The sequence below is a fragment of the Anser anser genome, assembly GCF_964211835.1.
Source record: "Anser anser genome assembly, chromosome: 18".
Lineage (NCBI taxonomy): Eukaryota > Metazoa > Chordata > Aves > Anseriformes > Anatidae > Anser > Anser anser.
In genome coordinates, this window is record NC_139739.1 from 3,255,001 (window position 1) to 3,281,676 (window position 26,676).

Consider the following 26,676-nt stretch of genomic DNA (forward strand, 5'->3'; position numbering starts at 1 on the left):
TCCATTTCAGCTACGGATGTGAAAGATTCTTGAATTTGCAGTCAGAACAAGGTAGGACAATGTCTGCTAATGCTTTTACTTTCTGTTTGCAGAGACTGGAAGAAAAAAAATCTAGTTTCTCCACAACGCAGCAAGTTTTTGTTCCAAGCTTCATTTCGCTACCTCATTGAAGACAACATGTAGTACTGTGTGTTTTTCACATTTCTTGTGCTATAAACAAGAAAAATAGATTATTTATTTTTTCGTATTTAACCATCCTCATACCTCATATTTATCTGTTTTTATATCACTATATCATCTATGCTAAATGTCGTTATTTTTATTGTACAAATAGGGCACTGAGAGACAAAATGCTTACCTACATAAGCCAGTGGCAGAGTTGGAAATAGAATTGTGGTGTTGTGACTTTTTTTTAAATTCCAATTCAATATTCATTAACAGAAAATTCAGAATCTTGATCGACAACGCACTTGGATTTAAAACATTATTCTGCCCAGTTTTAAGATACTGTATTATGTCTCCAGATGGCTTTTTCTTAGAGCTATACAGCTGGAGTACAAGTGTTCTGAAATGTCCCAACTGAATTTCAAATGAATATCAAAAATAGGCAAGGATATACATGATACATGCAGAATATGTATCTAGGGAAATCACAGAAGATCTAGTTTCCACTAGTTGGTTATACATAAATTATTTAGGCAATCTTAGTAAGCCTGTTGATTAGCTGGAGGCAAAGATATCTATTTTAGGTGTACCTAGGGTCAGGATTAACTCACAAAACGTGGATGGCATTGCCAATAAAACAGCTAGAATCATTTCAGCAACCTCATTAAAAAATGAAGTAGTCTCCTTTTATCCCTTTAAAAAAATCTTTTAAGCTTTCCTTGACAAAGAAGACGAGATTTTTGAAAATCATGTGATAAATGTCTTATAAAGCTATACTAGAAACTATCTAGGGTGACTGGAGAAGGAACAGGACTGAGAGCCAGGAGACTATTTCTATTTCTAGTTCTGCCATAGACTGTGTGACTTTGAACCTCAGCGCCTGTTTTTGTGAAATGGGGATGATAATATTTACTGTTCTCTCAGGGATATTGTATAATATCATTTTCATCAAGGTTTATGGAATGCCTAGGATCTTAGATTAGAAGAAGTTTCAAATTATTAATAAAATAATAGAAACCACAATATCAGCGCTACTATTAAAATAATGTTTGTTAATGTTATTAATATTAAATTATAAGCTTGATAGCACGGTTCTCAAGAAAAACCCAACCTGGTCATAGCAGGAATATCATTCTAACACACTTCTAGGAACAAGAAAGCTGCCGACATAGTTTCAACATGGGAGTGGAAAAGAATTCGCGAAGTTCTCTGTCTGAGCAATTGTAGGTGGTAGAAATGAATATCTTTTCAATAATGCTTTGTGACACAGGAGCAGAAGCAGCTTTAAGAGCTGAGCAGTATTTTTAAAATATGACTCAGGAGAGGTTTTCTTTTGCTAACAGAATTGGGAAAAAAAAATGCAAAAAAAACCACCCAGGAGTCAAACAATCTTTTAGAAACCAGGAACCTTGAAATAGAACAAGTATTGTAGGTCAGGATAATTTGAGTTCACATGTAACACCATCGGCACAGAAGAAATCTATGCATAATAAACAGAGAAAACCAGACCTGATATATTGGAAGCCCTGAGCTCTGAGAGATTAATCATAAGAATTTTTGTTTTCTGAGTGACCAAAAACTACCACAGGTAATTTGGGAGGTTAAAACCCCCTTCAACAACCTATCATTTTCATGAAATACCTAGATAGATTGTATTGAACAGCAGAAATGAGATAAGGAAGCAGAAACATGGAAGATCAATACAGCAGTTATTCCACTAAAGCAAAATGCATTCAGATTTGGTTAGAGTCACATTAACAGAAAATGAAGGCAGTCCTGCAGCTTCTCTTTTCTTCCTGGACAGCCCACATTAGGAAGCTGATGTGAGGACCTCAAGAAAGGTAAGGAAAGGTGACAGACACAGTTTAATTGCACCCATTAATTGCACACTGAAATATTGCCTTTTTAAAAATAAAACCCACACAGACTGTGGGTTACACAGATTTCTGATGGTTCAGACTGGAAGAATGTAACTGGTAAACCAAAGAGAGCATTTGGGTTTGATCTCTCTCTTTTTTTTTTCCTATATCATGGGAAAGGAAAAATATTCAACGTAAAAGAATTTTAAATATTTTGGAAATTCTATATAATGTATCACATGACTAACAAAGGGGCTTGTTTGATGGTATAGCAGAATTTTATCAATGTCTGCAAACTGAAGTGTGTTCCTTCAGTACGCTGGTAGTAACTGAAAATGAAGTAATCTCCATGACTAAGGTGCTACTCACCTACATGGAGCACATAAGGATGTCGTGCTTTCAGTCTTGAAAAGTCATAGAGAGTGTGACTTCACTGTGATTCAACGAATATATTAAATGATAGATATGCATTGCACAGGGGAACTGATCATGGCACAGTACTATAACACCAAAAAACACCCAAAATATACCGTTTACATACCACCCTGATTACAGCCTCTGATAGTGGCAAGAGATGCAAAACAGAAAGTTTCAAAAATAAGTAGTTCGGATAGTTCACTTCAACCTAAGACTCTTACTACATCGAGCTTAAGTAAATAGAAGGTGAAAGGACAAAAAAAATTGGCACCTGTGAGCTACATTCTGTCTGTCATGGCTGCTCACAGACTAACATGAACATACGAAAAGTATGTACTTTTCTCAGCCATCCTTCTTTCTTTCTTCCATCCTATCACAGGCAGGATCGTGCAAAGCACTGTGTATGAGTAATTTCCATTCTCTTTTCCTTTCAGTGTACAAGACTGGTTCTGTCCCCATAAATATCTACAAAGCAGGAAAGGAATTTGAATTTATAGTGCCCCTAGAGACGGATACAATGGTACTATTAATCTACAGTAATTATTGCCCTACCTTGTAGCTGGTAGTTTCTAGGACTTGTCATTAGCTTGCTAAGCACCAGACTAACTCACTTATACCTGATTAGTATAGAAACAATGTGCATTAAATGTTCAAGAGAGCGCACAGTAAAATCTGAATGCCATGGTTGCATTTCTAATACACTCAAGAATCACAAAAAGAAAACCATCCAAAATAATTATCTTAAGTTTTAATACTGTGAGAAACCAGGCTGTGTTGTGTGTTTGTGTGTCCAACTTGGAGCTGGCACTCACTGTTCTGAATGCCAGAGACAGACGGCTTCAAACCTGAAGCAACTTCCTTGCTCTGAAACCGGTGGCCCGCTAAATTCTACAGGTAAGTAATATGTAGTGTGACCACAACTATGACATCCCAGTTAGCCATCAGCTTGTTACAGACATAAAATATAGGGCAATTTTATAATGCCTCCCAAACAGCAAACTCTACCATTTGATCAATATTGTGGCTGACCCCACATCCTTACGAGCTTGGCAGTATCCCTAGCCACTTCTACAGATAGCAAAATTGAGCTCCAGAAGCACACAAGGGATATTTACAAAGGAGAAAAATGGCAGCTAGCTGCCAAATTAATCAGAATTAGACCTTAATTAGATGGAAAATTCAGGTCAGGATGAGAACATAATTCAAATCTCGTGGGCACCGACCAGTGCTTTATTTCTAAAGTTGTTGTGCATTTTTAAGATAGCAGTCAAGCCGATTTGCCTTTAAGAGAAATGACTCGGCCAACAAATAAAGATAAAATTATTTTTTCAGATATGATGGGTCTTGGTTCTGATGCTCTCTCCCATACTTCTAGATCTCCTATTGACGTCAGTATTAGGATAGGCAGATTTTTCCAAACAGGGAAATGGAGATGATCGTGGTAAATACTCTAATGGATACTTCAGTGAGAAACCAAGTGACTATCAATAGGACACAGAAATAAGTGAGGAAATCTACCAACGCAAACTGTGATCTCTTATTGCTATTGGCACCAAGATCAGAATCGGGCTCGCTGTCTCTTTTACACTACCAAGGCAGCAAGCAGCTGCTCTGTGCAGGAGCAGTGATCCAGTTCTAGAAATCTCCCAGCAGCAACCCTACCCTTTGTGTTCACGGTCTCTCAGGTCTCTGTGGTAGTCACATTCTACCTGCTGCTGATACAGGAATGCATGTTGCCTAAGCAGAAAACAGATAAAGCGTAAACTCAGATTATCTTAATTGTCAAATTTCAAACTCATATTTAATCCCTTTTCTACTGGTTTTGTGTAACTGTTTCATTGCAATATTTTTTGCATTTTGCTGCTTAAGCCATAAGCTTCTTAAAGGGAGAGAGGGGAAAAAAAAAACCTTGACATAATACCACGAAATCAAAGAGCAAGCTGACTGGAAAAAAACAGTTACTATATTTAAACTGCATTATCCTATCACAGATTTGCAGTTTTTAAACCTTTCCACTTTGATACAGCATTTTTGCAGTATTTTAATACGTTTTGGTAGATTTCAAGTGGCTGAAATATTTTAATAACTGTAATTTAAGAGGAATAAAATAGTACAGTGGGAGGAAGAAACAATGCCCCCGTTTGTCACTCATGAAGATGTGTGTTTGAAATCATCTGGGGTAATAAGAGCAATGAGTCTGGTGGTCTCACCCTAAGTCTCATTAGGCAATTAGCCAATCTGCAAAAATCATTACACATTTTGGCACGGTTAAGTAGTATAACTTTGTCTGTGTCCACTGAAAGAGATCCAGGCCTGGAATAAAAGGCTACTGCTGGTCAGCACGACAAACCGCCATTTTGTGTGTGGGGTGCCTCTCTCTGCTGCAGGTAGATCCAGTAAAAACTAGTAATCTTTGAAACTTGAGCTTGAACTTGATGTTTTTGTGTACAAGACATAACCCACGTTACAACCAGTAACTCCGCTGCGAATCTGCTTTGCAGCAATATGGCTGAGTTAATGTTACTGCAATTTGAAGGAAGGCATCCCGCAGTCCTCTCTCAGGCCAAATTCCCATTTACTTCAATTAGTAAGCATTACAGGAACAGTTTTAATACTCCTGCCTGATGTGTTGGCTTCTTCTTCTAATATATTACACTGAAAAAAAAGATAGCAGGCCAAATGTATGAATGGTGTACTTCCATTATGTGAATGGAATTTCATCAAGGCTAAAGCTTGTTGTGCTCCTTTCCAAGGTAACACTAAAAACAAACTGCAACTTTATTTTGTAACAGCAAATTAAACTGGTTTCCCTCTTCCTTACAGATGGAGAACGTAAAGCTATCTCCACATGCTGGAAATACTAGTCTCCTGGAAGCTTTCATTGGGCTTGGACAGCTTAGGCAGCGCTGAGGTGCCTTCCTTCTGATTGGGGTCAAGATAACCATATTCTCTGAGAGACAAGACAAATTTCTTAGGAAACTTTGTGAATCCCTTGACAACAAAAGATCGGAAGTAAGACTGTCTTCAATTCACAGTTTTAAGTTTATATGATATCAGTTTATGCCAAAATTATCAGGTGCTGACTCTGTTGCAGCATCTGCATGGGTATTTGTAGTTCATTCTGCACTATGTTGTGTAGGCCAAGCACTGTGTCTGCAAATATTTTTCAAATTTGCAGCTGACAAATGATCTTTAAGGATTTGAAAGGTATCACTTGTGTAGAAATCCTCAGTGATCAGCTAGCATCAATCTTGCAGATCTGTGGAAAGGTGGGGAAACCACCATAAAGGAAATGCAGAGCTTTATTGTGCTCTGGAAGAGAAAGTCCTGTAGAGCAGTCCTCGATTCAGCCATTCTTCTCCTGATGTTCACTGAGCTGTAACAACACCCGGTGGCAGAAAAAACACAGGCAGAGGACTATACTCTCGGGTTCTTTCCACATTTTATGTAGGGTCTGTGTTCAAAAGATGCAAAAGAATGCAAAGGATCAAGTCCTCTGTTCTCAGTGGAAGAGAGAGAAACAAGGGAAGCGGAATTGTCAAGCTGTAGCTGAACTACTGAATCCTAGAGAATGCCAAGAGTTTACTGGGATTTGGTAGAATGCAAACTCTACTCTCCTAGCCACATTTCTGTCTGTTAGCAAGTTGAAAGGACACCATATCTACTTTTTTTTACACACTCTGCCAAGTTCTAACTGCACATGCCATTGTTCTGGTATGCTTAAATAATTTTCCGCAAGCCTTTTTGGAGGCAGGCACAAAAAGGAAAACAATAATGACATACAAAATATATAACAAAGGGAAATAATTATGAAATATGACCAGTTTTTTTCCTAATACCAGTTTGTTTTGAAAATTGTTACTGATGCTTAATTATATTGCTTTTTCTATAACATTTACAGATAATACTTCGAAGTAGTAAGAAAACGAAGTGCATGACTTTCAAGTGCTTTACAGGGGTTCTTATACACAGTCTAGTAAAATATGCTTGTGGAGAAAAATATTGGTGTGGTAAATGTATTTTTACATAATGTTACATATGATGTAAGCTGTGTTAACGTGGTAGAAGATTGGAAACTACCCAGACATACCATACTGTCAGTCAGTGAAATATATTAATTGAATTAGCTGGGCTTACTGTGTATATATCCATTGTGGAAATGACATGTCTCTTAACGTTGCATATGCACATACTATGGGGACCGATGTTGAGTCTATCATTCGGAGGTGTTTGATGATAGAGGTACATATGTACTTGTGTGTTGGCAAACTGAAAACTTAGGTGTGGCTTAGCTGGGCCTGTGACAGGCATTCATCGGTTGTTCTGCTGGCACTGTGTTTTTTTCTAGGACATTGTTTTGTAAGAATATGAATTTCAGATGCATGTGTACCTTCTGATTTCAGTTATGTTTTTGGGATGATGGAATCATGTATTCATACAGTATGAAGAAAAATATCAAAACAGCAACAAAAATATACAGTAAACTGTATGTAAACTATATAGATTCTCATGTTGACATTCTTGCCTCTGTAACAGGGTATGTGTACGTATATGCAGGGGATGCAGTGGTACAAGAAGCAACATAACTGTATTCAAGCAACATTTGGCCATGCAGATTAATCCTGCTGATAAGCAAGATAAAATTAATATGAGCATGCAATAACTAATTCTCATACTTGAACTAGGTCATCTGATTGTAACTCATGAATTTTATTCAGAACTGCCCTGTGAAGTGCAGACATGCAGTCAAGAAATCCTTATCTGGACATTGGCTGGTTACACAGGAATCTCTTCTAGGACAGCTGTACTTTTGCTAGAAAGGATAGAGGGCAACACACAGCTTAGAATGTCATCATTTAATATTGGCTGTCCCCTCTCCTCACTTCTCGTGCCAATACAGAGGTAAGATTAAGAGATTTTCCTTCCAGATCAGCCAGTTCCTCATAGCACGATACTGTGGGTGGTTTTTAACACTGGTGGATATGCAGATTGTATGTAGGATCTGCATTTATGTAAGCCAGGACACATGTACAGATCAGCTTTTGTGGTTGCACACGCATACACAGGAGCATTGGTTGGAACTGAGTGCTTTTAAGGGAAGGTATTTATATTGTGTCCTGTATTGTTTGCCGTGTGTTATGTATAGCTGGTGTCACTAGTGTCGGCCAGTGCTGATCCCTCTAACAGCTTGTGTTGTGTTCCCTGAAGTTTCTGTGAATTGCTGGGGAGGATGGCTAAATCAGTCAGTTTTCTGTATTCTATATTAGTTTTTCAGTCTGTGTCACTTACCGAGATACTGCGCTGAGGAAGGCTGGTATCTCACACCACACAGGCTGCTGAAATCACACCGTGCAGTTTATACCTCCTCATGTTATCTCGGTGCAAGCCAGGGCTGAGTGTGCGTGTTACGGTTATGCTGGCGGGGCAGGGTGCGACGGCTGGAATGGGAACTGGGGAAGGCTCGTGGGAGGCACTGCTCTGTCAGCACAGGCCCCGTCACGGCCGGGGCAGGACCTCTGGGGTGCAAACCCCTCAGTGCATGCACGGGGGCACACACCTCGTGATTTTTTTCTCTCCTCGGGTGGATTCAAGGCTGGACGAGGTTCCTGTCACCACGGAAGAGGAGACAGTCCCACTCCCACCCTTGGGTACTTGAAGCTCCTGTCACGACACGAGCGGGGGCAACCCCACACGCGACCCCAGTCACGACAGGCCGCTGCACTGAGGCGCCTATCGCCTCATCCCTCCCTGCTGGGCGGCATCCCCGCGTCCCCTCATCCACCAAACACGGGTCGAGATCGGACCAGGAGGCGGCTGCGACCCGGGGCCGGGCCGGCTCGCCCCCCCGCCTGCGGGCCTCATCCCCGGCAGGGCGGAAGCTCTCCCGCCGCCGCATGAGGCCTGCAGCGCCCGCCTCCGCCTCCTCCCCCGGGCGGAGGGCGGCCGCCCCGCGTTGCGCAGGACCGCGCCAGGCACCGCCACCGCCACCGCCATCGCCTCAGCGGCCCGGGCGGGGCCGCGCCATCCCCCGCCCCGCTCCGCTCGTCCCGCCAATGAGCGGCGTCCACATGCCGCGGCGGCGAGTGGGGCCCCGGGCGGCCCAGCTCCCGTAAGTTACATTAGAGCAGCCGCCGCCGGTGCGCGAGCGGACCCAGAGAACCGAAGGGGGGGGGGTCGAACGAGCCCGCAGCCGTGACGGCGGCCTTCGGCCGTTGAGGGGAGGATCGAGGCGGCGTGTGTGTGTGTGAGGGGGGCGTAGCGACCCGTCCCCGGCGGGAGGCAGCGGGGCGGCTGCGCCTTTTTGTGTCTCCCCCCCCCGCCTCTCGGAGCCGTTATCGCCGGCCGCGGGGGCGGCTCGGAGCTCGGGGAGGCGAAAGGCGAGGCGGCGAGGCCACCCGGCCGCGCTCTGCCCCGCGCCCCTCAGGCCGCAGCGGCTCTCCTCAGCCAGGCTTCGGGGGTGCCCGAAGCCCCGCTCGGCTCCCTCAGAGGGCGTGTGGGGTGGGAGGGGGGGCGGGGGCTTTTTTTTTTTTTTTTACATCGGTTTTCCCCCCCCCTCCTTTTTTAATTTTTTTTTTTTTTTTGTTGGCTTCCCCTCCTGCCTCCTTCGGAAAGAGCGAGGCGGTGAGGTGGGCTCGAGGGCTCCTGTGGTGCGGGAGGGGTCTATGGTGATAGCACGGGGGCGGTGGGGGACAGAGCCAGGCGCTGAGGGGGCTGAGGAGGGGGCTCTCCGCTGCGCCCGCCGCTGACGAGGAGGAGGAGGAAGAAGAAGAAGCCAGGCACCATTTGCTGCTCCTTGCCCCAGCCATGGAGAACGCGCACACAAAGACTGTGGAGGAAGTTTTGGCTTATTTCGGTGTCAACGAAAGCACCGGGCTCAGCCTGGAGCAAGTCAAGAAGCTGAAGGAGAAATGGGGCTCCAACGGTAGGTGAACCGGCCCCCACAGCCCGCTTCCCTCGGCCGCGGGGATGCTGTCCCTGGCATTCGTCTTCTTTTCTCCCTCCGCTCCCTTTTTTCACTCTTTTCTCTTTTCCGCTCATCGTTCTCGGGGCCCGGTTTCAAGGCCTGACGTGTATGTATTTGCAAAGCCGGCATCTCTTACAGGACCCGGAATAGGAGCGAGGGAGAGAAGATGGCTGACTTGAACTCCACCTCGTGGGTTTCTTTCATACCCCGAGCTCGCGGGGCTGCTTTGGGAAGGAGGATGTCACCTCCGTTTCCTTTCACCTTAACGGTGGGAAATCTTCTTCCATTCTGAAATGAAACACCGTGGGTTTTTTGTCCGTCTTGACCTTCATTTTTCTATGCTTTCCGATACCTTTCTGTCCCTCATTTTACATTCTTCTCCGGAGTCGGGACACAAAATTCATCAGATAGGGTGATTTTTAAAAAATCTTCATTATTCGGCCTTACTAGTCCCTTTTGAACTCTGATGGCATTGCGTAAAGATGCAAAGCTGTGAGAAAATCATATGTATTTCTTTTTCTTTAGCTTTAACTCCCCTTTCATGCCTCTTGTATTGCTAAATGTACTCGTGGGGAAATAGAGAGCAGAAACGAGAAAATCCTGAAATGGAGAAAAGCACTTGAAATATTTTGAACCAAGTTCCTTCTTTTATTTTTTTTTAAGTGGTCGTGGAGGAAAATCCTTGTCAGAAAGCATTTGGAAAGCATTTTAAGCCTTTGACCCTTTGTATGCAGTAACAGCAGAAGTCACACAGCTGGCTGGAGTGATGACTTGGCTGAATTTACAACCCTTAGCAGCTCCCAGCTAACCTGTATGTGTCTTAAAACGCAAGACTAGCAGGCCTATTCAGTTCTTATAATGAGAAGAGCCGCTTTAATTGCTCTTAAGGTATGGCTCTCAAACCCAGCTGAGTTGGGTGTACAATGCAGAAGCAATATCTGGTGGATGCATTATAATACTCTAACATTTCTTCAATGATTTGTTCTCTTTGACATGCTTCCTGAAAAAATCTGACTGACAGAATTACCGGCTGAGGAAGGTAAGCATTTTTTTGAAATCTTCTAGTTCTTGTCGATAGTTCATCCTTTTTTATATTCGTGACTAAATGTCATCTTTACACATTGCAGGAAAAACCTTACTCGAGCTTGTGATTGAACAATTTGAAGACTTACTAGTTAGAATTTTGTTGCTGGCAGCTTGCATATCTTTTGTAAGTATGAATTGTTCTTATTTCATTGGCTTGTATATTGCAGACTCAGAAATGACGTATGTTCCAACATATAGGAACTGTACACACCTCTTCTCTTCAAGAGGTAGAAGCATAAGATACTAAGTAAATCACTCTCTTTTAAATTGGTTGCTTCCTGAATGGATTTTTTTCTATGCTAGAGAAGAAAGTTTCGGGGAATCTTTCACTGCATGAGTCAGAAGTACGTAACTACGCTAGGCAGGTATTTTAAAAGTACTTCTCATTCAACCCTGCTTGCTTATTTGAAGTGGGATTTCCCAATGCTTTTGTTGGCTTTGAAAACTAACCTTGAGTAAGTGTTTAACTGGTCATCCTTCTTGCCTTTGAGTTAATTGTTATCAAGCTCAATGTATAATCGCTGCAAGACATTTTTGGATGCAGTGCGGACTGTAAATAGAATTTACATGGCGATTATTCCAGTTGCCTTCCCTTCCTGATAATAGCAAGGTGACAGTTGTTGCTTTTGACAGTGACAAGAATGATGACGGCTGTGATGGCACCATTGTTGACCAAATTTGGTAACTGACCTTTGGATAGTCTAGTCATAAAATGAACATCTTGCTTTGTGTACAGGATTAAAAGAACAAGAATGAAACTTTTTTTTTTAAGCACGTTTAGTTGGTCATCTTACGTAATACGTAAAGGGTATGCGTTTACAGAAAAATGGAAATCTGAACGAAGTTTTAAGTCTAGAAGGAAGTTGAAATCTATGCATCTTAGGGAGCTGGATGACAGGAAAAAAAGTGCAGAATATTAAATTGTTTCGGTAGAAATAGAAGTTTATAGTAGACTTTGCCCTCGAGTTGTAATTAACTACTTGGAAAGAAAAAACCTGCAGCTGTTGGGGGTGTGGAAATTGTGACTCTAGCTAAGGGCAAGGTAATTTAGATGGGCAGAGGAGAAACTGTTCTGTAATGGGGGAGGATGTGGAGATGGGGGAAGGGTTGACCTGTTGTGGCTGCTGCCGCATGCCATGGTGCTGATCCTTGACCAAGGGAAGCTTTATCTATCCCCCCACTGACACCTCCTTTCAAAATGTGCTGGGTTTTGGTATGTATATACCGTTACCAGCTGAGCAGTGGTTGGTGGCATTGATCTTGGCTGTGGAGACATTGATGCTTTACTCACTCTTCTGTTTCCTGGGGAGGAAATCGGGCTGCCCATAGAAATTTGAATAAACAGGTCATTCAGAAACCTTTTTTCCTCTTCTCTTTCTCATTTCTTTTCCCAGAGGATGGAAAGGGGATGAGATAAATGACAGTACAGAATATTGTTAGCCTTTCCTTCCAACATATATATTATTTTGTTTTTATTATAACAAAGTGAAGAAACCAACTTCACCAAACTTAAAGATTTCATTGCTGAATATGAGTATTCAGTACAATACTAGACAGAAGTCATATAATACACACTGCCAAGCACGCTTTGCAAACTTTATTAGTAACTGGATTCAATTTCTTTTTATCAGTATGCCTAATTTTCCTGCCTAATTAGGGGGAGACTGTAGTCGAAAGGAGTGTAGGGTGTATCTGGGTTCTCTGCTTTTGTGCAACTGGCATGGTGTATGACCTTGGGCTACTGCTCTGCCTTTTTCTCTGTCTCCTATTTAAGAGTTATGGCTACCCACTGTAGGATTATTTTGGGAATAGCAGGGATTTTCCTTTTAATGAAATGTAAAGGAAAAAACTTGATACATTTTATTACAGCACTTTAAAAGCACTCCCCCTTTCTGTTTGTTTCTGGCTTTTTCCCTGTTCAGAATGTGATCATTGTCTGATTTTATTTTGTTTTGACACTTTTTCTTGATGAAAGCATATTAGAGACTTTTGTAGTAGCTGTAAGGAACTGTTGAATGTGTTCATAGATTGTATTGCTGTAAAATTGGGTGGAATTAACATCAGCTAAATTCTAGGGTTCCTGAAAATGTTTGAATAGAGTGGGTAGCTGTGTTAAGCATGTGGACAGTAGTTTTTCCATGAGAGAACATGAAAATATGTACGACTCCATTATTTAATGTAGTAAAGTTGAGACTAATAAATTATGCTAAGTCATTCTTATGGTAGAGCAACTTAATACTAAAAGTTAACTTAAATGCGTGTATTACGCTGTCTTTTGCAAGCTTTAGGAATTCAGTCTTGCCATTTGTACTGTTGGAAAGCATGCAAAAGTTCCTGTACCTTAGAGATCTTGAAATGGATAATTAAACTTAACATGGAGTCAGCTAAATTTGTGTTGCTTTAGGATGTTGAGTAATACCACTGATAGCTGCTCTTTCATCTAATGTGACTTTGCCTTTCTTGGGGACAGTGTCAGACCCCTCAGACTTAGACGTGGGACTGGATGTGCGGATTCAGACTTCTGTTCAGTGACTACTTCTTACTATAATTTATCGCTTGATAGGCACTAAACTACAGTACTCAGGTAGGATGTTGGATAGTGTACCAACAGAAGTAAGACTGGATAATGGCTCTGGTTTGAAATAACTTCCAGCTGAAGACTTACAGACCTGGTGTATATCCAAAAGGGAGTTTCTGTCAAGATGCTTAAATGAATTGTTTACTTTGAATGACAATGAATGGGGGAAAATGGCTTAACGAGCTTGGGCTTAAGGATGAATGACCCCCAAATCTTGCTAAGTCTTTGAATTACTAACAAGGGGGCTGAAAGTTGAAATTAGGCATGAGCATAGCATTGACTTTATTTTTAAGCTTTTCTGAGCTTGTCACTAACACTTGCTTGAATTTGAGCAGTTGAGTTTACTGAGGATCAGATGGAGAACATGCTTCACTGTGCTAGTGGCAGCAGGTCGGCATTGCGTGCTTGCAGGAAAGGCATGGGTGCTGTTAGGGCAGTGAAAGCAGTGGAGTTCTTCATTGTCAGTTTAAAAAAACTGTTGAACTTGAAGGTTCAGGTGTGAGAGATGGGACCTCAAGGTATGTTAGGGTACTAGTTTGTATCATGGAAGCTTCTCTGGTAATTGTGTTGTGATCTTAAATCGTATTAGATTTTTACTATTATGATTGACGGCTCAGAAAAAGTCTTTAACATCAAGATCTTCCTTCAGCTACATTTTTGTGTAGAAACATCACCTATTACATACCATAATATTCTGTGTTCAGAGTGCCTTTTGTGTCCTCTGCTCCCACAAGCCCTGTCAGGTATGTGTCAGTAAAATAAATCAGACTAACAGCTGAATCCGTGTCACCCTAGCTGATCGCGGGGGTCATATGCTGCCTGTTGCCTTGGCTGTGGATACCGTATGCTACATTCCAAGTCGGAACTGCTGTTACAGATGTGCCAAGTTAGTAACAGCTTCAATTCTTACACTGTTGTTCCTCCAATATTTTTACTGGCCTTAAGTATGGCTTTTGAAGAGAAACCGTGTAATTTCTGATTCGAAGTAAATGGATCTACACGCGCACTCGGATCTTGTCCCAGTGTTTTGTCAGACATGGTGAAGCTTTTACAGAGGTAACTTGAAAAATGCATCTCAGTGGTTCAGGGGCCTTTGTAGCTTGACTTTCTAGGTGTAAGTAAGAGGATGTTCAATTTACCATGAAATCCAGCTTTTAATTCTTGCTACTTCAATAGCACACACTGAAATCGACAGTATTTACATTAAAAATAAGCTTGCTTTGCTGTATAAATCACTTCAAGTTGTAAAATGTTACTTGTGCCCCTGATTGGGAATAATGCTTTGAAGAATGTGATGTATGCTTAACTGTACAGTCTCTGCATCATATTTCTGAGTTTTCTTCTACAAGATGAAGTATGTGCTAGAAACTAGCAAAAGCTTGTATTTTAGTTAAATCTTCAGCATTCTGAGAGCACTCCTCCTTAGTTCAATTATTTCTCTAATGCCTGAACTAACTTAAAAGTGAATGTTCTGGGTATCATTCTGCTAGTGGATGTGTGTGTTTAGATTAAAACGATATCTTGTGATTTAGGCTGGAGAAGTTCATTATATCCTGGAAATTAGCATGAGTATAGCCTCATCTGTGTTAAAAGGTGAACAAAGCTGCTGGCGAAGGGAGTTAAATGTGCCAGTAAAATGTTGCAGGCTTTGCCCTGGGATCACCCCAGAGCTACCTGGTTAAGGTCAGGAGCTGTATGTGACACGAGATAAGGGTTGCTGAAGTACATTACATTGGCATGCTTTTAGCCAAACTCAGATTACTCAATAGGACCTGAGACACCAAATGATAGGTGGGGTGACAAAGGAGTAAGAAGCAATTGTGATTCCATTTTAATTTGTATAAATTAAACTAAGTACTCTGTATCTTTATTTTCACTGGTTTTGCTACAGTAATCACAGGAATGTACTTGCATTTAGAAGTATGGAGTAGCATAAATGTTGGGTATTTACAATCTGCTGACCCAATAAAATTCTTGATTTCTTACTAATAATTCTGGTCAAGATTTCTTTTTCTTGGGTAGCAATTAAAAATAAATCTGTTAGCAAATTGGGGATTTTACCTTTATTATTTCCTGGTGTTCAGGATAACTGTCAAGTAACTAGAACAAGTATCAGAACTATTAAAATAGCTTGTATCTGCTTAAAATTAAGTAAATTTGTATTGAGAAGAAAAATCATTAAAAAGATTTTTGAGCAGTAGTAGTTAGCACTCTGTCCAGAATGTACTGAATCTTAACTCAGTGTGTCCTGTGAGAAGAGGGCTCTCTTAAAAGCTTGCTGTAGTTCTACATGACTAGCTTTAATTAGTCTAAGACTTTTTTTTCGTCAGGATGAGGTCTTAATCTGCCTGCTCGCTTCAAAGTTTCCATTGTCAAAATGAAAACCAAACAAAAAAAAGCCTTGTTAGGTTGCTGACAACAAACTGTTTGCTTTTCCTCTGTTAGTAGGTACAGCCTGCTGGGCAACAGAATTTTATCTTGAAACTTCCATTCTTCATTTTATTCTGTTTCTGTTACTTAATGACAAATGGACACCTGAGGCAGTTTGCCACCATAACTTAACCTCACAATCCACAGATATTAATTTGTAGAAATGCAAAAGGCTGTAAGGACACTTCTGTTCTTGTAGCTGTATTGATCAGTAGTCTGCCTCATTGCTGGCTGACTTCTGCATTGTACTTCTGACCCCCTTTCTTTAAATAACCACAAAAACTAAGTGCTGTTTGCCTGTTGTTGCATGTTTTTGGACTTAGTATCCTGTAGGTCCACCCCATTATGCCTTGGATAAAGTAGGCATCTGTAAGCCATAACTCTAGCAACACTAAATCAGATGTGCTGAATGAAAGTTGTCCTCAAAGCTGCTTGTGTTGGCTGTTGGTATGGGACTGGTAGGTCTTGCTATTGATTTGCCTTATGCTGTCAGGCTTCTGTTTCTCTTAAGCAATTATTTTATCTTTTTCTTGCTTTTTAAAACTTAAATGATAATTTTTCCTAATGACCTGAACAGTACAGTGGAGATCGATGATGTGGTAATTAAGCTTCTCTACATGTGAGTTTAAGTGGCTAAAATATGGTGGGGCCCTTCTGAGTAGTAGCCAGAGATCTTTCATGGAAAACCTCTTCAGGGTTTTAAAGTGTGCTAATGGAAGCTTTATTTTTGACAGACTCAATGCCTTGGGCAAGAATTATAGTCTCTACTAGGCTTTGACTTACGATCTGTTATCAAAAATGCATAATGAAATGCTCCTAAACTTACGTGTATTCCTTGCTCTACCTTCTGAGCTTGCTGTGTTTTTGTTAACTTTAGGCTACTATCAAATAACAACCCTCATTTGTTAGTACAGTAAGTCTTTTAGGTCACAAATGTCCTCAGTGGAGTGCTAATGTAGCAGTAGTTTGCTAGAGCAAAACCAAGGACTCGCGTTCAGGTGTTCTGTTATTTACATGCTTATGTTTGCACTCTAGAACTACACAGTGTAGGTTCTGTTCCACAGTTAACAATTGTGTGGAAACTTTGTGGGCGAGATGTGTGCTGCTCGCCTCCAGGATTAGCTGGGTATTTCATTTTAATCTAGTTACAGATTGTTAACTTTGCCAAACAAGCAACAGTGAAGATCTAAGGCAACTTAATAGATTTGTACTGTTAGGATCTCTGAGTTCATTGGCTCTTTTTGAAATAATGGCTTATTGAAGGAAAGATCTCAAACTTAATTTTGGCTCTCCTTGATGTGCGTGGATCATGCTGTTCTTGTAGCTACTTTCCTTCCCTCTCGAAGTTGCAGGGTTTCTTGGTGTTGCTTTACAACCCACATGGTCTTCAACCTGCAAAGGTTATGGTTTAGTATTACGTAAAGCAGATGTTTTACTCCAGTTAACCTTGCAGTTGTCTGCTCTGTTAAGAATGCTAGAAAATGATTGAATTCCCTTGCTTTTTTGGAAGCAGGATTGGCCGTGTGGAATCCCAATAAAGAAAAGGAGGGAAGAAACAGATACTAAGCAGCTTTTCTGATGGTGTGTGGCTTTGTATATGCCAAGGAAACTGGGACATGCTGTTAGCCATTTCTATAGCTCTGCTAGAGGCAACAGTGCTGGTGAAGAGTAAAAGCTGTCTGTGATACAAGGGGTAATGTGTTGAGTGAAAACTACCGTGTAGGCTGCGCTTCAGCAGGTCAAATGGCAGAAGCTGTTACTGGGGATTGAAGATATGTGGTGTGGGAGGAGGGAAGAGGCATCGAGATGTGAAGAGCATAAGAATTCCTAACTAAATCCCTCTCTCCAGAGGGATTACGCAGACCCTCCAAATAATGCATTGCCAGTTGGAGTGGTTCAGTCTTACTAATCGTAACCTGGGCCTTACAAGTTTATTCTTTTGTCATAAAATTTGTTGTTGCATTGGGTTTGCTTGACAGTCTGCTTTCTGCTTGAGGCTTTCATGCTGCTGCTCCTTCTTCCTTTTAACGTCCTGGAGTGTTTCACAATTGAGCAATAGCTCTGAGCAGCATGTCAGTGGAATTATGGTGCTTGCTTTAGTAACGGTTTGCTCACTGCAGTCAGTGATTCAGAGTGCTGCTGTTGCCTGACTACCAGCCCTAATTATCTCAACACGTTGTTCCTATTTACTGTCACTTTCCAGGCTTCCTGTTGCTCAATATGTTGACGAAAAAGCTCTTCCTCTCTGGTCACGTTAGCTTGACTTTTCTTCAGTAGCTACAGAACTCTGCAGAGGCCCTGACGCTTACCCATTCTCCTGAAGTCAAATGAATGGCAGAAGCCTAAAACTAGAACATGATTCGAAAGCAAATGGATTAAAATCTTCTTGGTGTCTTTTATGCAAATTTTCCAGTTGATTTACTTAAAAAAAAGTTTAATTTTTATCAGATCCTTGGCTCTGAATTCAACTTCAGATGTAATTGTACGGTTCACTTAAATGCTTCAATAGGACATCACTTGTATTTTAATTAGTAGATATTTATTTTTCATATCTACTTACTGAAAATTTGTAAAGCTATTTTAATTTGTCTAAGTTACTGATAAAGAACAATTTAGTTAAAATTCATAAACCTTAATCATGCAAAGCTTTAGTGCTATAAGTAGTCTAGCTAATCAGTCTGCATCTTGTTTTAGACAGTAATGAAAAATGTTTGCAACTTTTCAGTGCTGTAGCCATTGTCACGACTTCTGCTTTCGGTTTTGAAGCACGAGTAGCAGTATGGTTCCCAAATAAATAGCTTTCTCCTTTAAAAGAAGAGCAGGCTTCGGAATGAACTTTGTACTATTTCAGTAAAGATTCTTTTTCTCCTTTTCCATTGCATATTGCCAACTCCTTCAGGAGCTACAGCTTGGAAGATTTGAGGGTTCTTCAAAATTGCTGAAGTCTGAGGAGTTGAACCTCAAGTTGAAATTTACGGTGTCTTAGGTTTGCAAGGTGTCTATGTAAATCACTTGATTTAAATCAGTGTTTCTCTCTTACAGGTCCTGGCCTGGTTTGAAGAAGGTGAAGAAACAATCACAGCATTTGTAGAGCCATTTGTAATCTTACTTATATTAGTAGCCAACGCGATTGTGGGAGTGTGGCAGGTACGCAGATACTTTTACAATATCAAATCACAAATGTCGTGGAGTTTCTTGGTTTAAGAGGAACTGTGCACTGTAGTGTCAGGTGCTTCATACAATGCAAGCAATATGTATGGCTAGATTTAGATTTCTAAGAGTCTCTGTATCATATAAATTCTAGACAGAAAGCATTGACTAAAGGTGAAATGAAAGCTTCAGGAGTATTGCCAACAAGGCAAAGTGCCCGTCAGTGTGTTTAGCCATACACTGATCAACACATCAGCTCAACAGTCCAGAATGAAGTCCTGAATTCAGGAAATAAACATTGCAAAGATAAGAAGCAGTCATTTGTATAGGTTTACAAAAAAAGTTGCTTTGTCCCAGCTGAGGAACAAAGGATGGAGCACTTGTAAGTTTGTTTCCTGTCTGTTTCCTTTTGAGAACAAATACTAGTTTTAGTGCATTTGTTGAGAGAATTAACACAGTATTCCTCTTCTTCAATTACTACAGTTCTTAATTCTAAAATAATATTGGCAATAATGTGTACTGACACTTCTTAAAATAGTCAATTATACGAACAATTTTGTTTTGCCAAATTTGATCACTTCAGATGGAACATTTGATTAGATTTTTTTTCTGCAGATAAAAAATATTATGGGGTTTTAGGGTAACTTAAGTCCCTTGCAGATTTTTTTAAAGGGCTGGTGTAATGTAACATATGTACTTGCTATCCTAGCAAGTTAGGCTTCAGGCTTAAAAAAATAAAAATAAAAAAAAATACAACAAACTCCACAACAAACCAAACAAAAATGCTGTCCAAAATAACAAGGAAAACTAAGGGAGACACCTCTTAGCATGTTAAAACAGGTTGGAGTCGAGCCTAAACACTGTTAACCACCAGAAGTGTCTTTCAGTGGCATTGCTGCATGTTTCTACTCTTTGCTTTGTTCAAACACAAGTAGCAGAATATCGATTTTCTAGCAGAATCCTGCTTGCTGCACAACAGCTAGAGCTGGTAATGGACGAAGAGGTGACGTAGAGTGAAGAATGATAGCAGTGCACCCTTAAGTGTCACTTTGTATTCAGATCTTCATAAAGCAGTTGTGGAAGAATTAATCTTTAATAACTTGAAACTTCGTGTTACAATTTGGCACATAACAATCTGAAGCCTGAAATGTAAGGTAAAGCTATCCGTTTAGTTTGGGAACTTGCTTGTGTAGTTGGATAAACTCTTGTATGGAATAATTTTTTCAGATGTGCTAAGTGTGCAGAGAGTATCTATACATCTACATGCACCGAACTTAATTGTGAAACAGAATTGCTGCACAGATTAAGTGACTCATTCCCTTGTTTTAATGGGCATGGAAAAAAGTCACAGTACGTAGTCTCCACCCATAACTGTATCTGTTTCTACAGGTACTGTGAGCAACTGAGTCATTGCCTTAGCTCTGCCCTTTTCAACCTTTCTTTCCATGTGCACATTTCCCAAAGCGCCATCTGCTAGTACTTAAGTGGTTGACAGGTCAGCGTACCTACCTTCAAATCAAGCAAACTGGGAGCAAAAAGATATGGTCTAAGATGCTGAGCTGACTATCCTATCTGAATCATGTAAATTCTTTCTCATTTCTCCTTTTTGAAGTAAAAGTTATATTTAATGTTCTCTTTGTGAGGCTTTCTCTTGTACCTTAAGGTTTTGCCTAATGTTAACTCTTAGTTAATGCATGGAGAAGTAATGTCAGCATTATGTTGTTGAGGATCAGAATCAATTTACCTGGTGGAATATGAGGCTAGTATTGCTAACAGCTTTTGGGACCTGCACTGGTACCTCTTCATGGCCTGGCACAGAGCTGTACCATGTAAACAAAAGTCCTTCAAGGTAGCTTTGGTGAGCTGCTTTGTTTTGTGGAAACACCTCATACCTCAACCTTGGACTTTCTGAGGATTAAGTGTCTGCTTTGATACATGCTGGGTCAAGTTTTTATCATCTAGAAAGCTTGGTATCTATTTGAAGTGAAGACTTTCTAAAAACTAGGTGTACTAGCTGTGCCCTTACCATTTTCAGGACTGTATGATGTTTGTACTTGGAAATTGAACGGAAAAATGAGAAAGAAGTTATTCTTCCTTGAGCTAGAGGAGCAGTAATGATAGGCTGTTGGTTTCTCACGTTGCCCTATCTCTGGGTAGCATCACTGCATTGACAGCGATCTCTGGTAGTGTTAAGCTGAGGAAACTGCAATTGAGATAGGAAAGTTATTGTGCTAGTGTTTGTGGAAATAAAAACCTGTGTGTGGGGATTCATCTAAGTTTGTAAACTGTTAGACTCTGGGGAAGCTTCTTGTCAGTGTGCCTAAATTTCACCTTAGTGTGACTTAATTTGCTGAAATGAAACTGATGATAACACTGTTGGGGAAACTTTGAGTATCTTAACTTGACACTTCTATTAGTAAGTGAAACTCAGTATTGCTACCCCACTCCAGTCTGAATGCAAGCTGCTCCAGCTGGCAAGGTACAGCTGAGACAAGACTAGGATTACAACTCATGGATATACTTATGGCTGCTTTTTGACATGGAAAAAAAAATCAGTTACATAGAATGGTTTGTGCAGCCTCTCTGTAACAAGACATAAAGGATTTCCTTGATAGGAAATACTGCTGAGTTTGAATAAACAGCATCAAGCTTCTAAATGCCCACCAATATCTGAATTACACTGTAATGATTTCCAGTCAGCAACATCATAAGGGGATGGGTCACATAATTTTCATTGTGAATAACTGTAGCTGAGCTGAGTCAGTAGTATTCATACGATACTGCATTTGAAAAGTCAGGTCTGACATACTTATCTTTCCTTACCTTGAAGGCTTTTTTAGTTGCATGTTTTTTTTTTCTGTCTTTTAGGAAAGAAATGCTGAAAATGCTATTGAAGCTCTTAAAGAATATGAACCAGAAATGGGTAAAGTATATCGACAAGACCGAAAGAGTGTTCAAAGGATTAAAGCAAGGGACATCGTCCCGGGTGATATTGTAGAAGTGGCAGGTAAGGCTCATTTATGTAGTACATACATGTATTGGTGTATATTGGAAAACTGTTGTGGGGGCCTCGTCTTAATGATTTGAGGCCCTGGGGGGAGTTCTTAGAGAAGTCTTAAGTATATGCTTCGCTTAAAGAACAACCTTGCTTCTGTTCATCTGTAATTACTTTAAATGTGCATTTGCACTGAGGGGATTGTTTTTCAAATTGCCACTTAGTTTAATTAGCAGGTCTAAAAGCAAAGCATCTTAATTGGAGTACAGGTTTTAAAACACTTGTCACTACTCTAAAACTGTATTTTCTGCATTCTGGGTTCAGACTATCATATAACTTCTCTGTTTTCTATCACAAGATTTTTTCCTTGCTCTTAAATGTGATGACTTAAATTTTGGAATGCAGAGATTTTTTTTGTTTAGTCACACTCTGTCCTTTAGATAAAGAAAGCTATAATTTAATTTGAAATTTTTTCCGACTCTTACGCTTGCAGCGGCAGTTCTTTTCAATTTCTCATTACAAATGTCTTCCTCTGTCCTCAGCTAATATGTGCCTGGCATGTGACATCGTTGGTTTCTCATCTTTGATAATGCCTTAGCACGTCTTTCTTTTATGTATTGCTGTACAGAAGGCTGCAAATAGAATAATTATTAAATAAAGTAGAGCATCCTGTTCTCTACTGTGAGCATTTGAACCCCATGCATTCATCGCTTCTTTTTAAAATAGATAAATAAAGCCCTAGATCAAAAGATTGGACTCTTGCATCAATGTTTTCAATAGACTTGTCCTAAAAGATGTATCTTTGTCTGGAAGGAGTGCCAAAATAAAAGTATGAAATGAAATATGTAAAACTCCTTCACTTTGGTGATAATGCCACAGCAATATCTCTTTCACTAAATTGGACTGGTCAGTGACTTTGTTTCTGATTTCTTCCCAGATAAAAGTGGGTGGTTCTTGTTAAATGTCAGGAGTAATTGCATACTCATATTTCGTAGGTCATTATCAACTGTTAGCTGAGTGATTGCTCCTTCGGGAGCAATTTAGGGTATACATCAAACTATTTCTTTTCCCCTAGCCTTCCTTTGCTTTTAGAAGTGGTAGCTGTCGAAGGTGGAGATAAATATATACCCTTAAAATTGACTATCCTGCTGTTTTAATTAGTAGGCAGAGAGAGAGTATGCACTCAAAATGAAGTTGGTGTTGGCTGGCTGCCCAGCTTTCATTCCTTGAGAAACTTTAATGTTTGCTAAGCCCTGTCCACAGTCTCAGTCCTGTGCACAGGATGATTCAGCTATGGCAGCTCTGGCTGAGGTGACTGCGAGTGAGCGTGAATCTCGTCAAGGCTGAGGCTAGTTTGCTCTTAGTGTCCGTGGGTGAAGAACAAGTACAAATACAAAGTGCTGATAGCTGAAATAAAGGGTGAGTTATGATACCTTGACACTTACTCTGTTTTACCTCGCCATTACCGTATTCTACAGTCAATTTAAATCCATGAGTTCTGCAGTGAGATTTTGTTTAAGCAGCTGAAGTTTTCTTTCTCCCAATTTTAAGTGCTTGCAATAGACCGGTAGTTCTGGAAGCAGTTTATCATGGGAGTATATTGATTTTTTGGGGGTTACTTAAATTAGTATTGGTAGAACAGCAAACTGATGACTGTATTTTATACAGGTTTGGGGAATCCAGCTAAGGAAAAACGCTGGATTTTGTTGCTCTGACAGGTGCCTAGAGCACAGAAATTTCCCAACTGATTCTTTGTTATTTCAGAAGTGGCAGAGAAATCCCATTTTCATCTTGCAGAAAAAGACAAAGCTCAGGTTGTGTGTGAAACAGCTGGGGGATGTGCAGGCTTTACTTACACTGCTGTGCGTTGTCAGTATCAATAAAGTCAATTGCTTGTGACTTTAGACATCTCTTTGGAAAATCTTTATCTGAAGGAGAAAAATGAATTGGAAATAAATTGCTGACTAGCATACCTGTATTGCTAGGCCGTCTTTATCAAGCATGGTACCCTATTTTTCACAGGGGAACTATTGCATTATTTTAAAATCTGATTGTAGATCAGTGTCTGATAGTTTGCATGTGGAATGGATTTTTTTTTAAAAAAAAAAAGGAAACTTAAACTAGCGTGCTTAGTAGAAAAACAAAATTACCCAGCTTTTGTGATTGTCCTTTAACATAAATAGTCTAGCCTGTCGACTGACTGTAGAAGCACGTACTAATTAAAACACTCACTTAATCTGGTGGGTCAAATAGTCCCAAGCTAGTTTTAAGCACTCATTTTTCTTCTATTGGCAAATATAGTCAATTGCATCTTCAATGAAGGTGACTATATGGGTTATATTAAGTACGTCATGTGGTTGTTTTATACAGAAAACAAGTGCTTCAGTGTAATATGAACACTGATATCGAAACAATATAAATTCTAACTTGTAGTCAGACAATGATGAAATTTTAATCGTATCAAACTCAGAAAAGCTCCCAAGCAAGTTGAGAAGAGCAATACACTATGTACCACCGTTAGTGTCAAGACCTGGAGGTGAGGGAGAGTGTGTGCATGCCTGTCTCTCAAGCGCAAGAGTATTGTGATGGCCTTTGACATGGTGTTTGCAAAAAGATGACCATGTAGGGAAGTGACGGAGCACTTCATACTAGGATACATATCTGGGTATGGAATTCTAGGCAAAGTGCCAATGACATTTGTGTGTCCAGGCGAATATCTCTCAACCGAGTGGTGTAAATAACCAGGTGATAGGTTTCTCCCCTGTGTTGATATCTAATTTTAAAGAACTTTCTAAAGGTCTTCTGTTACAGAACAGTTAATGCTATAACAGCTTTCTTGATGTAGTTGCATTGGGGTCTGATGCAGAGAGAACTTGCTGTAGGAATTGGTGGATTGGTATTGCAACTCATGCAAAAGTATACATTTATATTTGCTTCTTTACACCACAAGAGTTCTCTGAGAATAAGTAGCATTGAACCATTTCCAAAATCATTTGGTCGTTCTTGTAGTTTTGAAGCCATTAAAGATAACCTGTGCAGTTCAACATAGCCAAAAGACAATACAATAATGGCTAATACCATTACTTTTTATTTTGGCTCCTTAGGCTATTGCACGGAGCTTGACTGTGTTCATTACATAGAAAGCCACAAGGCGCAGTAGTCTAAAATAAAGCTACGTGAAGATACTTCCTTTAATTGGTCCATCAACCAGGGAGATGGATGCTGGTGTATTTGACTTGAAGTAATAGGGGGAAACTGCAGGTCTGCATTGTCACCGTGCAGTAAATGTGGAGTACCTTGAAATAGATTAGGCCATCTATCTCTTGAGGGGTACTGTCTTATGCTTATCTTGGGAATCAGCGTGCACGCAGGCACTGTGGAGCACTTGATGAGCAATTACTGGTTATTATGCCTGGCAGCTAACATTCGACATAAATGCCACACTATAATTTTGCAGGTGTACCAGCAGACAGTTGATGGTTTGAATGCTTGGAGACTATGCAGACATGAATTGCTTAACTGTACATGTTCAGAAAATTTTCTTCCACATCTGCCTAAGCACAGCCAGTGGAAAAGATACTGTATAATCATCAGGAAATCTTTGGGATGGAGTTGGAGTTTAGGGGTTTGGGATATATGCCTTAAATTGGCTTGCAGAGCTCTAGGGGGCATAGTTCTCAGAACTGTAGTGTTTAAGGGTTACTTAGCTACACTGTTTGTTTCTTAGAATTGATGAACTGAAAAGAAAAGTCCAGATGCTGTCCTCAAATGGCTTTTCAGTGTGCCTGTCTTAAATGGATTACCACTCTGCTCTAAAACCTTAAGTTTATTGGAGGATGCACTCTGAATTGGTAACTAGTGGCTGCCTTAATAGATTAAAGATGTCCTTTGATGTTTTGAGTTTGTTTGCCTTGGTTAAAGTAATATTTTAAAGAGAAACTTAAAACAGTAAGGCTTCAGTTCTTAAAGTTTTATATGAAGCCCAGTCTGACAAGTTGGGATAAACTGGTTGCAAATTGCTTAATTTTAAAAGAAGCACATTGTGAACAGTAATGAATTTTGTTCACTTTTGTTGCAATATCCTGTCTAAAATGTTCTGGTTTAGATGGGGTATCTAATTAGATTTCTGTGATTTAATAAATGGATGTTTACTAGTTGTAATTTGTAAGTGACCAAGCTGGAGTCACAGTCATCCCTTTTTCCCTGAAATGCTGAATAGTGGTTCCTGTCATCTACTGTTACATCTGTAAGTACTCAACAGCTTAAAAATACACAGACTTCCCAGAAATTAATGCTTATTTAATTGGTGGATATGCTTGAATACTCAGTTTTAAGTTTATACCTGGCATAAAGTATGCAAGTGCTACTTTCCAAGGCTTTTAATTCCAACTGCAGAATATTTCAAGATACTTTCTAAAGCATAAATACTTTATAATTAAGGGAAGATATATTTTGGCATTAAAGTTGGGAAGGAATATTCTTGAACTGAATTACGTCAGACTCCAATGTGGTTATGAAGGAGCTACAGGTTATCCGTGTAGTATGAACAGCAGACATTGATTTATTCTAAAGCAACTTGGTCTCTGCATCTGTGTTACTTTTTTAATGACTAGAATTGATCTTCAGTGCTAAAGATACAGGTTTATTTCTTGTGGAAAAGTAGCTGGAAGGGGTGAGGGTGGCATACCAAACAACTACAACACAATGGAGTGAGACTTCAGTCCGAAGTATTGACCTTCTGGTAGCTGTCCTAAAAGCATACTGCTGAAAGCAGCTCTTGATATGGGGGGAAAAGTCAGCTGTAGGTATTTCTTGCCTAGCGCAAATTATCGGGTTTGCTTTGTAAAAATGAAGCACCAGCTGTTCTGCTTTTTTCATAAAGTACTGCTTTTGCACTGGAAAAAAACATGGAAATAAAATCAGTGGTTAATAAATACATCTATGCATAGTACATAAATTTGTGGGCTGCGGTGAACATTTTGGCTGTTGGACTCTAACACATCAGAGGCGGTTCTGAGATAAGAGTGCAGTC

At 40.2% G+C, this 26,676-nt stretch overlaps 1 protein-coding gene across 6 annotated transcripts in view; it reads left to right on the forward strand.

Annotated features, from left to right (window-relative positions):
• The first annotated feature begins 8,408 nt into the window (after positions 1-8,408).
• The window catches only part of ATP2A2 (ATPase sarcoplasmic/endoplasmic reticulum Ca2+ transporting 2), a 45,711-nt gene continuing 27,443 nt past the window's right edge, over positions 8,409-26,676 (forward strand). For 2 of the 6 annotated variants that reach the window (XR_014573614.1, XM_083804306.1), the window contains exons 1-5: positions 8,412-9,363; positions 10,427-10,444; positions 10,533-10,615; positions 18,542-18,646; positions 21,518-21,656. Coding sequence is in view for 4 of the 6 variants with exons in the window: in XM_083804306.1 (XP_083660432.1) it covers positions 9,246-9,363; positions 10,427-10,444; positions 10,533-10,615; positions 18,542-18,646; positions 21,518-21,656 (463 nt within the window). In the remaining 2 variants the exon portion in view is untranslated. Of the gene's footprint in view, positions 9,368-10,426; positions 10,445-10,532; positions 10,616-18,541; positions 18,647-21,517; positions 21,657-26,676 lie in introns of all 6 variants that reach the window. The other 4 variants (XR_014573615.1, XM_083804308.1, XM_083804307.1 and 1 more) reach the window with 3 other exon arrangements.